Here is a 13,778-nt window from a genome sequence, read left to right as displayed (position 1 = left end):
ATCTCAGATCATTCGTAAAATTTTACAAAAATATATAAATTTCCCCCATTCTTTTTATTATGATTAATTCTTTTTGAAAAGTGCATGACCAAGTTTATAAAGTTTCGAAAAGGGGTTTTTAGGTATAAGTTAGTAAAATTATTATTTTTATTTTAGATGTTCGATTTCTTAACAATATATAAGAAAAAATAGATAACTAATATGAAATTGATCGAAGAGCAGCAACCAGCGATCCCACTCTCCCTTCAAAGTTGGAGTAAAGAAATTAACAGATAATTAGACTTCCTAGTCCCTATGGGATGGAAAGTTCCAATGAATCTAATACTTAAGTTATTTTTCTAATATCGAACGAACTATTAAACTTTCTGTTACATCGATCACTATTCTTTGTATAATATTTAATTTTCAAGGTGCTTTTATTTAATTTTCGACATAAAGATGTAAATCAACAATTTTATCCTTTAGTAAAAATTGAGGATCAAATTCCAAAAAGAAATCATAATCACAAGTTTTTATCACAGGTGTACGTGGGCACAAAACGTATCAATCAATACCAATGTTGATGAATGTAATTAATTAATGCTAAACATGCATGCATAATGACGGCGCACGATTATCAATGCACTCATTAATCCTAATAATTACTTTCACATTAGTTTCACTTATAATCCATGCCTTATCTTCTCCCTCTCCTTAAACTAAAATAAACCTAAAGAGGTCATTTTTAATTAATCTTCTTATACTAATATATATTATAATTTCATCTCTATGCCAAATATGGGAAGTGATCAGTCAAACTTTGAATTCATCATGACAAAGCAAGATAATCATCAAGACTTATTATCTCTTCCACCACAACTCCCTTCTCTTGATGATTTCAGGTGATAATTCATTATATATAATTTTATCTACTTCAAGAAATTATGTTTTCTTTTTTATTTTGATGTGTCGAAAATAATTTTTCTGGTTCAAATTATTTGATATGTGAAAAATAATCTCTCTAATTTAAGTTAAAGAGATAATGATAAAATCTACGTAAACACTATTCATTTAAATGAATATGTTGTTGTTATTTAACGTATGGTCATATATATTAACATGTTATGTTTAAAAACAGTGAATTTTCAGGACACTATGCTATCGACTATCAGTATGATTTGTCTATTCAAGAAAATACTAATCCTTTGATGGAAATGGAATGTACTCTCGAAGATCCATTTTATTCATCTTTTTATAGCCTTACCCCAGGTGATGATCATGTTTTGTACTATAGTATTATTATATTTTATAAAAAAAATATTGACTAGTAATTTCTTCTTTTTTTTATGGGTGCAGGAGAGTTATGCTATGATGAAATTGGAAATGAAGTTAGAATGTTGAATGAAATGAGTGGTGAATTAATCGGAAATGGGCACCAACAAGTGTTGTTATGTGATAACATTAATCAACAAGAAATAGTGGGTAATGAGGAAATTATTGTAACGGAAAAAGAGAAGGATAATATTAGAGAGGAGATTAATAGTTCAAGAATGTTATCACGAGATGCAATTTCAAAGTATTTTTATATGCCAATTACTCGAGCTGCAAAGGAGCTTAATATCGGGTTGACACTTTTGAAGAAAAGATGTAGGGATTTGGGTATTAGAAGATGGCCTCATAGGAAGTTGATGAGTCTTCAAACATTAATCAAGAATGTTAAGGTGAATTCACTCTCTTTTATATACACATAATCGCACGCAGTACTCTTTACTTTCAATGTTATATCTTTATCAAATATTTTAAAAATATTCTACTTTTGATGTATTTCATATGCATTCGCTGACATTTTGAAAGAATCCAAACAACATAGTAAATGGCCAAAAAGGTGCATCTTTTTCAATATATACAGGAATTGGAGAAGGTGGGAGGAAATGGTATGGAAGAAAAGTTGAAGGATGTGATAAAGCTATTAGAGAAAGAGAAGAAGAAGATGGAAGAAATACCAGACATGGAACTTGAGGAGAAGACGAAGAGATTAAGGCAAGCTTGCTTTAAGGCTAACTACAAGAGGAGAAGACTCTTGTGTATGCCAGAATTACATGCTTCTTTTGGTAGTTATTGCTCTACTACTCCTTCTCTTGATGATAATGTTGCTATTGGTGATCAACATGAAGAAGATGATGAAGAGATTAAGTCTCTTCTTGCTGACTGTTTCTCTTACAATAGTCCAACGTTGCATGACTAGACTTTTTTTTTTTTATGTTTTTTTTTGGTTAGCATCTATGTTATTATTAGCGCGGTTAGAAGGATGTTAGACGCAACAGTAAAGTTATTTTAGTGCAGTGTAATTGATCAGATCTTGAAATCAATTACTAATGTTCTGTGTCGATATAAATCGCCTATATCACATCCATTTGAGATGTGATACTTCTTTATATAAATCATGTGTGAAATGCTTGTTTGCTAGAAGTTAGTTTAGAATTTTTTTCAGGAATGACAGATTAGTTAATAGGAAAATGGATCAAAAGATGTTCTTTTGACATTACATATCAGAAATGGTATATTAATAAATTTATGATAAATAAATTAAAATATAGTAACTTGATGTATATATATATGGAGTCACTCACATCAATAATATTTCACACTATATGACACACCTCACAACTAATAATTACATAATATAGTAACTTTTATGTATATATATTTCATATTTCACATCATATGTCACACCTTACAACTAATAATTACAGAATATAGTAACCTTATGTATACATGGTTCATATTTCACATCATATGTCACACCTTACGACTAATAATTACAGAATATAGTAACCTTATGTATATATGGTTCATATTTCACGTCATATGTCATACCTTACGACTAATAATTACAAAATACAGTAACCTTATTGATATATAAAATAACTCGTATTAATCATATATCACACCTTTCGACTAATAATTACAAACCTTTTTTCAATCTGATATGTGGAATGTTTCATAACTATCACATTTCATACTATTTGACTAATGGTTAATTGGATATGACACTGCATAAAGAAACGCACAAAGGACTTCCTTCGATAACTAAAATGAACAATAAATCAGCCGCAAGGTTTACAAATTATTATTTCTTGTTTGGATTTGTTATGGTCAATTGATATTCAAGTGAAAGAGTTTAATTAATTATATGTTACATTAGCAATTACGATTGCTCCATCTTGATAAAATAATATATTCAAGTGAAAGAGTTTAATTAATTATATGTTATATTAGCAATTACGGTTGCTCCATCTTGATAAAATAATGTATTCAAGTGAAAGAGTTTAATTAATTATATGTTACATTAGCAATTACGGTTGCTTCATCTTGATAAAATAATGTCATCTATACGAGCTGAAATTCGATCCGTATATTTTATCAAAAAAATATCAAGTAATTCAACATATTGTATATTCAAAAAAGAGCGAAATAGATAGTTAGACTCTATATTAGAATAACGCTTTCAATAATATTTTCTTTCATATTCAGACTCGAACCGTGACTAGTGAAGTAGTTGGACTTGTTAAATTCCGCCATGCTTGCAACAACACATTGTTTACCAGTTTGAGGCATAACAAATTAGAGAATGAGAGCAATCTCTCCTCATTGTTCTTCTGTGTCCGCCTTCCGTTGGCTGTCTTCTCATGCGGCGGTGCGTGTAGACAACCACCGCCAATGCCTTACCGGACCCACAAATCATACCAGTCACTTGCATACCGAGAAAACCGAACCTTTGATTTCGCTTATCAAGTCAACTTCTAGTAAGCCTCATTTGCTACAAATCCACGCCCATCTCATCCGCAAGTCTCTCTTTCAAGATCCAATTTTTTTCTCACCTTTCTTATTTGGTATTGCTCTTCCTCCATTCCATGATTTGGGTTATGCTTCTCAGGTATTTTCAAAATTTAGAAAACCCGATGTTTTCCAGTACAACATCATGATTAGAGCTTACGGAATGAGTGATTCACCGGGAAATGGTTTTATGTTGTATCAAGAAATGCTAAGGTCGGGTGTGTCACCGAATTCTCTAACATCTTCATTCGTTACGAATTGTTGTATAAAGATTGGGTCTTTATTTGGTGGGCTACAGATTCATGCTCGAATTTTGAGAGATGGGCATCAATCTGATGGACGACTGCTGACCACATTGATGGATTTTTATTCATCTAATGAGAAGTATACCGAAGCTTGCAAAGTGTTCGATGAAATGTCTCATAGAGATACAATAGCTTGGAATGTGTTGATTTCTGTATATATGCGTAACCGACGAACTCGGGATGCTTTGGGTTTATTTGATATGATGCAGAGCTCGTATGATTGCCAATCTGACGATGTTACTTGTTTGATGTTACTTCAGGCTTGTGCAAATTTGAATGCATTGGCATTTGGTGAGAGAGTTCATAGATATTGTGAAGAACATGGTTTTGACAAGGCAATGAATATCTGTAATGCACTTATAACTATGTACTCTCGGTGTGGTTGCCTCGAAAAGGCTTTTGAGGTGTTTAAGGGAATGACCGAAAAAGATGTGGTGTCTTGGACTGCCATGATATCGGGGTTGGCTAGCAACGGTTATGGCAGAGATGCAATTGAGGCATTTCGGGAGATGCAAAGAGTAGGTGTTTCCCCTGATGATCAGACTTTCACTGGTGTTCTTTCTGCTTGTAGTCACTCCGGACTACTTGATGAGGGTAGGATGTTTTTCAATAGTATGAGCAAAGAGTTCGGGATTTCACCAAACATTCATCATTATGGGTGTGTGGTTGATCTAATGGGTCGTGCTGGTATGGTTGATGAAGCTTACAACCTTATAAATTCGATGAAGGTCAAACCAGATGCAACAATATGGAGGACTCTACTAGGAGCTTGTAGGATTCATCACCAAGCTGAGCTAGGAGAACAAGTCATTGAGCGTTTGATTGAACTTAAAGCACAAGAAGCTGGAGATTATGTTCTACTGTTGAATATTTATTCATCGCTTGGTGATTGGGGTAAGGTAGTAAACGTGAGAAAAATGATGAAAGACAGGGGAATCCAAACCAACCCTGCTTGTAGTACTATTGAGTTCAGAGGAAAAATACATGAATTTGTTGCAAATGACTTTTCGCACCCAAGAAAGACAGAAATTTACGAGACGTTGGACGAGATCAATCAGCAACTTAGGATAGCAGGATACGTTGCTGAGACAGTGGCAGAGTTGCACAATGTAGGTACAGAAGACAAGCAGATTGCATTATCTTATCACAGTGAGAAATTGGCTATAGCTTTTGCGGTTCTATCAACTCCACCTGGCACGTCAATTAGAGTTGCAAAAGACCTCCGGATTTGTGTTGACTGCCATAACTTTGCCAAGATACTGTCAGCAGTCTATAGTCGAGAAGTTATCATTAGAGATCGGAACCGCTTCCATCATTTCAGAGAAGGTCGATGCTCGTGCAATGACTATTGGTAACTGTAAAATGTTTAGCCAGTAAATTCTGGAGCAGAACAGAAGTTGGACTTAAATAGATTTATCTTTTGAGAGGATGATGACATTGATATCGAATGTGGAGTCGAACTAATCATTCATTAGTAGAACTCTACACATACAGGATAGAGAAAATTCCATTATCGCTGAATACAGCTTTGAGTCTACATTTAACTAGACTCGTAGCCAGAGTGAGAGAATCTATAATATATGTCAAATTACAGAGGCAGTTGATTTTGTTATTACTGCGTTGTGATCAGTTGCGCGGACTCTTCACTTTTGATGCCGCACCCGTGTCGGATTCTCCAAAAATTACTTGTGGTGAATTCGACACGCAACCATTGACATTTCTGAATGGTCCGAGCAACACAGGTGATCAGTATAAAGGCGAAACTTCCCGTGCTTATGGACTGAACTGAAAGAGTTTTAAGCTGAGAAAATTGTTGCACTTTCCAGATGGAAGATAGTGACTGCAGAAGACTGTGATCAGAGGGAGGTTTACATAGAACAGACGCAAACTGGCAAAGTGATCTATAATAAAGTTCTTATCGAAGGACTGTTCAATTCCTTCCCCCTCATCTTTCTTTTGTTAAATTTCTTCCATAGTATCAGACCCAAGTAAAGAATTGGTTAATATCACATACTAGTCAAATAGACAGATTTCTATAGAATATGTCACTCTAATTGGAGATTGTGATTTCGTGACAGCAATATGATCTTGTTCAGGTTGGGAGACACATTTTTGGAGTTCTGAGAGAATAATCTTGTGCAATATTTGAAGAACAAAATTGGGTAAGCAAAGTGAATAACGGGTTTAGAATACTCACTTTTAGCATAGCTAAGTTTCATAATAAATCGAAGTACTTCATGATTTTTCATCACACAATCCCCAAAATGACACTCAGATTCAAGAGAGATAGAAAGAGTTGATTTGACCCAAAAAAAAAAAGGAACATGACAAGAGTGCCTCAACATCGTCACTTGAGAGTTACATACCAATACCAGAAAGGAGATACAATTCTACATCCTATTGTTTGTTACTCCGTAACAGAAGCACCTTTCAACTCAACTGCAAAACTGGAATATGTTGATCAACGTGAATTTTGCTAAATTGCTTTATTCCTGTCATCGTTTCTTCAGCTTGTATTATCCTAAGCAGCTACAGGTTCTTTCTGAACAAAACCTGTACCCTTCTCAATGCTAGACTTCAATTCTGGCTTTAAAGCATCCAGAGCTTTCTGTTCATACTCAGACAGTCCTTGAAGGTCAGATGAAATCAAAGCCTCAACCCCATTCTTTCCTATTTTAATCCTTGACGCAAAGAATGGAAGCTCTGATATGTCAGACTGCACAAAAGCACACTCATAGACATCACTATCTCCATCAAGTGCACGGAGAGAGGACTCAACAAATCTTGCAGCAGCATAAGCCATGGAAAGTGTAGCAGACCCTGCACCAGCCTTTGCCTCCACAACTTCAGTGCCAGCATTTTGAATCCTCACAGTTAGCTCCTGTACTTCTTCGTCAGTGAAAGTAGTTGATGGTTTTGTCTTTGATAACAAAGGCAAAATGGTAATACCAGCATGGCCACCTACAACTGGCACATCTACGTCTATAAGCCTCAAGTTTTTCTTCTGAGCAACAAATGTGTTTGCCCTAACTACATCTAGGGTGGTAACTCCAAAAAGTTTTTTCGGATCATAAACACCCTTTCGCTTCAACACCTCTGCTGCAATTGGCACTGTGGAGTTGACTGGATTGCTAATGATGTGGATAAATGCATCCGGGCAGTTATCAGCAACAGCCTCAACCAATGTCTTCACAATGTTTGCGTTAATGTTGAACAGGTCATCACGTGTCATACCTGGCTTTCTTGGAACACCAGCAGGTATGACCACCACATTTACACCTTTCAAGCAGTTAGCCAATTCAGATGCTCCAGTGAAATCTGAAACTTGGGAGGGAGTGTTGCAGTGACTGAGATCAGCTGCAACTCCTTTGACATTAGCTATATCATAAAGGTTCAGCTCTGAAACTAGTGGTGACATCTTGACCAAAAGAGCCAAAGGTTGGCCAATACCACCACTCGCTCCAAGAATAGCCACTTTGTAAGATGCTTGAGGCTGAACACAACTAACATATCCCCTGTTTCCTTTTTGGGCCTTTGGAGTAATAGATTGTTTAAGGGCAGCAAGACTTTCTTTACCAATAAAGGACGATTCTGATTCACAGCTTACAGTTGTCGCAGCCTTCAAACCACTGAAACTCCTAATGTTGTTTTTGGAGTTGAATTTCACACCAAAGGCTTTTGATTGTGATATTGAGCTCCCTTTGCAACCAAGAGATGTGGTTGAGCCAACTGATAGAGTAGTTGCTGATGTAGCTGCCATTTCACACCCTGCAAAGCAGAAAGATGATGTTAGTTTTCTATCAACAGTTTTTTAGTACACAACATACCACATCTGATGCATGATTAAGAATCTTCCCTACTTGTTACATAAAAACATGTGACATTGCATGAAGAAAGAATCAGTAATGTGCTTCATTCAGTTTCCGATAATAGAAAAACTTAGCATCTAAATGATGCACATCAAGTTAAATGAAATAGGCATCTTTCCTCGAGGAGTCTCCCTTGAGATTACCATTTAAGGGATCTTAGTTCTAGTTTCTAAAATAATACTCAAGTACTAATATTTTACTGTTTCGTAGCTGTATTATAACCTTAGAGTATCACTTCCATTGTTCTACCCTTACCATTGACATCATTACCAAAATAATGCAAGATTTTGAAAGATGAGATTCAATTGCCTGTTTTAGATTTAGTAATGTAGGGAGATATAAGCACTTTTAAGAAAACGATATTGCATTAAAAAGGATAGCGCTGTAAAAAGTAAAGTAGGAAGGAGAAGATCCTTTTTTATTATTATTGAGAAATCACTGAGTGCCAGAAGCGCAGAGTTTGAAACTGTCTCCAATTAAATACCAGGCTTTTGTCCTTGACAAAGTTTAAAGCCAAGACTCCCGTCTAACTCAGGCATCACGTACTAAACTCATTAGGTAAGCTGGTAAGAATTGGAGAAGTTTTGATAGTTTAAAAAACTGTGGGGCCTTTCATGTTTATGAGAAAAAAATACACCTTTTGAGATCTAAATTGCATTTCAACTTTAAGCAACTTGATATCAAATCATGACCATATGGGCTCTTAGAATAATATGCAGAGATGAATGGGGGGAGTATCTGTTTTGCAAAGATTGTAATTGCATAGATTCAACCAATCTGAAAATCCTAAAAACCTAATCACAGAGGAATCAACAGAATAAACTAAGAAGTAGGCCTAAAAAAACCAATACCTATTCACAGAGGAATCAACTGAATAAACTAGAAAGTATGCCAAACTGTTTCAGAACAAGAGTGCAGATAGTAACGGGTTGATTCTTCGCTCTTAAAAGAGATGACATTGTATAGACAGCCAAAAACTTAATTTATCTGGAACAGGGTTACTAACAGTAGAAACCAGAGAGTAAGCCGAGCTTTGTCAAAAACGAGAGGGCAGGTATTGCTATGAAGATTAGACAAACAAATCCTGATCTACACTGCTATGGTGCTCTGCTCCCAACAGCTAAAGTTAGTTCTTAATACCAAAAAACAAAAGAGAGACTGCACACATATCTTTGCTGCAACCTTGTCACAGAAAAGAAAGACTGCACACATATCTTTGCTGCAACCTTGTCACCACTTAAATAGAGGACTCGGCAGCTCCAACAAGATGACAGACGCATCTACGTCATACATTTAGCCTCTGCTCTATTCTTCAGCGAACAATGAATACGAATAAGTGATAGAGAAATGGATATTAGACCAGATTGCAAATGACACAGAAGGCCAACGCAGTACAGTGATGCAGGGGCATTCCATCACAAAATGGCACAGGAATTAAAACCAAAATATTTTCCTTCCAAAACTATCAATGTTACTTTCAACCAAGGAATTTCGGCTTGAGAAAATTGGTCAAGCTGACTTTTGAATATGCGAAAATAGACAATATTTCGAATAGAAGAAACTGAAAGGTTAAATTTGACTGCAAAAGTGTATCTCTAGAATATAACACATGCATCAGAGGCACCTCAAACTACTAGATCATATCCTTGTTTCACTCTCTATTTCAGTGGGAGATGGAAAATGGCTGGCAATAGTGGATGAGCAAATTAAAATGAATAACCGGACGCACAGGCTTATTATAAGTATGAAATTACATATGACAAGCACAACTAGAAAATCGGAAATAGCACAATCACTCCCTTAGCTATCACTGCACAAGTTTACATCAAACATCGATTCCAAAGCATCATTATATTTTCATATAGAGAAGCAGGCCGGAGAGATCCGATTACTCCTAGTTTGATTTCAAACTCAGAATCATATCAAATAAATCAAAATAGCAGAATCATATCGAATAAATAAAAACAGCAGGGTTTAGCAGATCTAGATAGACGAAAACACACACATAAAAAAGTTGATTTACATGAGAGCTACGGCATTCTATCGAATTCAACAAACAGAATCAATAAAGCAGAATGCCAAAATCCAGTAACTGATCCGAACCTGAACTAGATGAAATCAAGGAAGCAGTTCAAAGATAAAACTATAGATCCAAAATGAGCAGAGAGAAAATACAAAACTACATACGTAAATCTAAAGAGCAGAGATGGAATTACCTCAGGAGAAAAATACGGCGGAGCTGGGAAAGTGAAATGGAGGGGTCGAGAGAAATTGGAGAGAGAGAAATTTGTACGTTTTGCCTGAAAGAGAATGCGAGTGAGTAGAATGCAGAGAGGGTTAAAAAAGGGGTAGGTTTTCATATAAAAACAAGGTGAGTTGGTGAAGTAGTGGCACAAAATATGGCTCTCCGTCAAAACGCACCCTTCGATCACATCGACTGATGACGCCTCCATCTAAAATTCAACGGTGAAAAAATGGAATCTCCCTTTCTTTGATTCTTTTTCATCCGTCCAATTTAAATCACGCTTTTCTATTTTATTTTTCTTTATTAGCATAACATCGATGTTTTTGTTTTTTTTTTTTAATTTAAATGTTAATGAGATGCCTTATATTCATAGATATATTTGAGGCGAAAAACATAGATTCTTTCTAGAATTGTGTTCATATGAAATAAATGGAAGGACTACTATTCTTCTGATAAATACGCACTATTGTTAAAACGCTTAAGATTTTTGAAATTCAAACTCAAATTTATCAATTGAAGTTAAACTTAATAGCTATAAATTCTCATTTAACTAAATAAATAAAGTCAAGACTATATATTTTAGAGTTGGTGTGCCTAATCAATTAGTGTTTAGACTTGCTGGGCCACAAACCTAACATTTGATATAACATGCACTTAATTGGGTTTCAGTTTTTTACTCTAGGCTAGATAGACTCCATCCTAAGGACCTCAAGGGGCCATTTGGTTAGAGAGATTAAATTAAAGACTAATTTTCATTAAAATGGTAAGCTCTAGCCTCTACATAACATTTCCAGCACAATAATTCCTATATATTATTATATTATTGGTACGTCAATCTCTTCATTATTGTTTATAATATAAATAATCACCGTTCCATAGCTATAACGGGTGACCTTGCTTTCAATAAACCAAAGGTCATTTGCTTTGAATCATAAAAAAGATGATTTTGTGAAGCTTTTGGTTTCAATATATTAAAAGGTCAATATACTGGAGATCATTTGCTTTGAAGCATACAAAAGGCCATTTGCTTAATCAACACTAAAGGTCGTTTTCTTTGAAGTATGCTAATGTCATTTGCTTTGGTGTTCAATGAAAATGTAAAATAATGCTTACTTAATGTCTCCACATAACTAATATTCCTGCAATGTTAATGACTACTCACAAGTCACAATCACAACCCTTTGTTTGAACTTGGAACATTAAAAAAAATTAATCTTTGTTTCCTGTATAAAATCATATATCAGTACAATCTCATTATTCACTTATCTAAGCTTTAGAAGTTTAGTCCAAATTCGAAGTTTAAACTAGCTTCAACAACATTGACAGGAATGCAAGTAACATGAAATTCGATAAAAGGCATAAATACTTCAATTACAAATCAAGTTTACAAAATATTAGCTACTATGAAATTTTATCCTCTTCTTATACACTGAGTTTGTCCATTTCCCTTCTTAGTGCATTAGCCCTCACCAAACTTCCAATGGTATTCACAGCAAGCTTCAAGTCTTCAATGGGGTTTCCTGGTGCAACTTTCTTGTACAAATAGCTGTCGAATGTCATCTTCTGCACATACTCATCAGCGCACATCTCCACGAAAGCTTCTCTTGCTGGATTCGACCTGTAAAATACCTTCTGCAAGATATCAAGCACCTTGTATGTTGGCCAGTAAGTCTTGTCCCATTTCTCCAAGTACTTCCTCAAATCACTCTCGTCCACCATTCTCTTCCCATTTTCTGATCCTTCAACAATTGCTTCAGCACACATACGTCCACTCTTCGCCGCGAAGTAGATCCCTTCGCCTGAACATTTCGTCACGTATCCTGCTGCATCCCCAACTAATGCGACTCTGTCTTGTAATCTTCTTGGCCTTGGGTGTTCTGGAATTGGATGAGCCTCAACTCGGATGATTTTTCCGCCGGTGATTTTGGAATCGGCTCTCAGTCTTGTGGCTAGCTGGAATTTCTTAATGTCTGCTTTGTGGGTAACGGTGCCTGTGCCGACGGCAACGTGGTCACATTTAGGGAAAACCCAACCGTAAAAATCAGGGGATACGTCATCGCCGACATACATTTCAGCTAAATTCTCGTAGTACTTCATTTTATCATCGGAAATTCTAATTCGTTCCTGGAAGGCAATGGCGTACTCGTAGTCCCCAGCGTTGATGGATTTTGCGACACGGGAATTTGCGCCGTCTGCGCCGATAACGGCGTCAACTTCCAGGGTGCACTTCTCACCGGCGCCGTTAGTTTTGGAATCGTAAGATGTGTAGTGTAGGACGTATGGTGAATTTGGGGCTTTTGGCATGTCCATTCTGAGAAACAAGCCGTTGAGAACAGAAGCTCCGGCTTCAGCAGCACGGTCCCGGAGGTAGGCATCGAGTACTTCGCGGCGCACCATACCGATATACTCGTGAGGCTTCAGAGTCTGTCCGATATCGACGGCGACGTTGGATGGGGAAATCATCTTCATCTTGGTAACTTTCCGATCGATGATATCGAGAGGTAGATCGAATTCGCCCACCATGCAGAGTGGGATGGCACCACCGCAGGGTTTGCAGTTGTCCATCTTGCGTTCTATCAAAAAGGTCTCAATTCCACCCTTAGCGAGCGTCTCTGCAGCGGCGCCACCAGCAGGACCACCACCAATCACCGCAACGCGAAGGTTTCTGCCGGTGACTCTTGGGCTGGACTTCGAAGCATTGATACGTAGCCTACGGTGGGTGTGGTTGGTAGGGAGGGATTTAGAGATTTTAATAGAGTTGTTTTCCGGCGAGGATTGACGGAGGCCGATGAAAGTTTTGAGAGCAATTGAAGCCATGGTTGTGTAGTGTGTGAGAACTGAGAGAGTGAGTGTGGAGATTTTATGAAATTTTTGTATGATTTTGATGGATATGGTTAGAGATATTAAGGAGATGACTGCCGTTGATGAAAAGGGATGGAGGGCTAAGATTTGATTTGGATAATGGTGTGTAGATTCTTGATTTGTTGTTTGTTTTTGGTTACGTTTTTTTTATTTATTTTTTGTTTTTATCGTAGTATTGGGTCTTTAATTTTGCATGATGTCCAAGTGGCTCACATTCTGCCACGTAGCTACAGTTTTCTATTGTGGCTCACCGTGCTCTTATGCTCAATTTTGCTCAAATATCTCTTTGATCGAAAATTTTTGGAGAAATAATCGCTAGAGTTTCATATATAATTTTGAGAATTTTATGCATACTAATCTTAGTATCCTCGTCTTTCGGTCCTTAATTATTTGATTATTTTTAAATTAATATATTTACTAAAAAATAATAATTTATATAATTAATTTATTAGTATTAATCATGAAGTTGATGTATTAGAACTTAACATTTTTAAAGAGTTCTATCATTTTCAAAGTAATTAATTGTGGATATAATAAACTAATAAAAGTTGACATTTCTTGATTTATCAAAATAGACAAATAATTAGGAACAACTAAAAAAATAAACGAGTAATTAGTATGGTTGTATACTTCCTCCGTCCAATAATATTTGTTCATTTTATAAAATTCATAGATAATTTA

The 13,778-nt window shown here is 36.0% G+C and overlaps 4 protein-coding genes across 4 annotated transcripts; 2 read left to right on the top strand and 2 right to left on the bottom strand.

The window, feature by feature from the left end:
- The first annotated feature begins 1,195 nt into the window (after positions 1–1,195).
- On the top strand, positions 1,196–2,332 carry LOC101259929 (protein RKD2). Its single transcript, XM_019212733.3, has 2 exons — positions 1,196–1,700; positions 1,889–2,332. Exons 1-2 carry the CDS (start codon positions 1,326–1,328, stop codon positions 2,222–2,224), a joined length of 711 nt encoding a protein of 236 aa, XP_019068278.2. The 5' UTR covers positions 1,196–1,325; the 3' UTR covers positions 2,225–2,332.
- Positions 2,333–3,425: 1,093 nt separating this feature from the next.
- On the top strand, positions 3,426–6,228 carry LOC101263802 (pentatricopeptide repeat-containing protein At3g47530). The gene has a single exon (XM_004235949.5). The coding sequence runs from the start codon at positions 3,611–3,613 to the stop codon at positions 5,474–5,476; it is 1,866 nt and encodes a 621-aa protein (XP_004235997.1). The 5' UTR covers positions 3,426–3,610; the 3' UTR covers positions 5,477–6,228.
- Positions 6,229–6,362: 134 nt separating this feature from the next.
- On the bottom strand, positions 6,363–10,435 carry LOC101258932 (malate dehydrogenase, chloroplastic). The gene is made up of 2 exons (XM_004235933.5): positions 10,207–10,435; positions 6,363–7,889 (listed from the first exon to the last, which is right to left on the bottom strand). The coding sequence occupies exon 2, from the start codon at positions 7,879–7,881 to the stop codon at positions 6,643–6,645; it is 1,239 nt and encodes a 412-aa protein (XP_004235981.1). The 5' UTR covers positions 7,882–7,889; positions 10,207–10,435; the 3' UTR covers positions 6,363–6,642.
- A 1,119-nt stretch (positions 10,436–11,554) lies between these two features.
- Positions 11,555–13,449, bottom strand: LOC101262299 (geranylgeranyl diphosphate reductase, chloroplastic). The gene has a single exon (XM_004235945.5). The coding sequence runs from the start codon at positions 13,050–13,052 to the stop codon at positions 11,658–11,660; it is 1,395 nt and encodes a 464-aa protein (XP_004235993.1). The 5' UTR covers positions 13,053–13,449; the 3' UTR covers positions 11,555–11,657.
- Between the last annotated feature and the right edge of the window lie 329 nt (positions 13,450–13,778).

The sequence above is a fragment of the Solanum lycopersicum genome, chromosome 3, assembly GCF_036512215.1.
Source record: "Solanum lycopersicum chromosome 3, SLM_r2.1".
In the NCBI taxonomy this organism is placed as follows: Eukaryota; Viridiplantae; Streptophyta; class Magnoliopsida; order Solanales; family Solanaceae; genus Solanum; species Solanum lycopersicum.
Note: the sequence above shows the minus strand (reverse complement) of the source record. Positions and strands in the feature narration are given on the sequence as shown.

Coding starts and splice junctions, on each gene's coding strand:
- LOC101259929 (XM_019212733.3), top strand. CDS start 1,326: ATGGGTGCAGGAGAGTTATGCTATGATGAAATTGGAAATGAAGTTAGA. Junction 1,701..1,888: donor CATTAATCAAGAATGTTAAG/GTGAATTCACTC, acceptor CAATATATACAG/GAATTGGAGAAGGTGGGAGG.
- LOC101262299 (XM_004235945.5), bottom strand. CDS start 13,052: ATGGCTTCAATTGCTCTCAAAACTTTCATCGGCCTCCGTCAATCCTCG.
- LOC101263802 (XM_004235949.5), top strand. CDS start 3,611: ATGAGAGCAATCTCTCCTCATTGTTCTTCTGTGTCCGCCTTCCGTTGG.
- LOC101258932 (XM_004235933.5), bottom strand. CDS start 7,881: ATGGCAGCTACATCAGCAACTACTCTATCAGTTGGCTCAACCACATCT.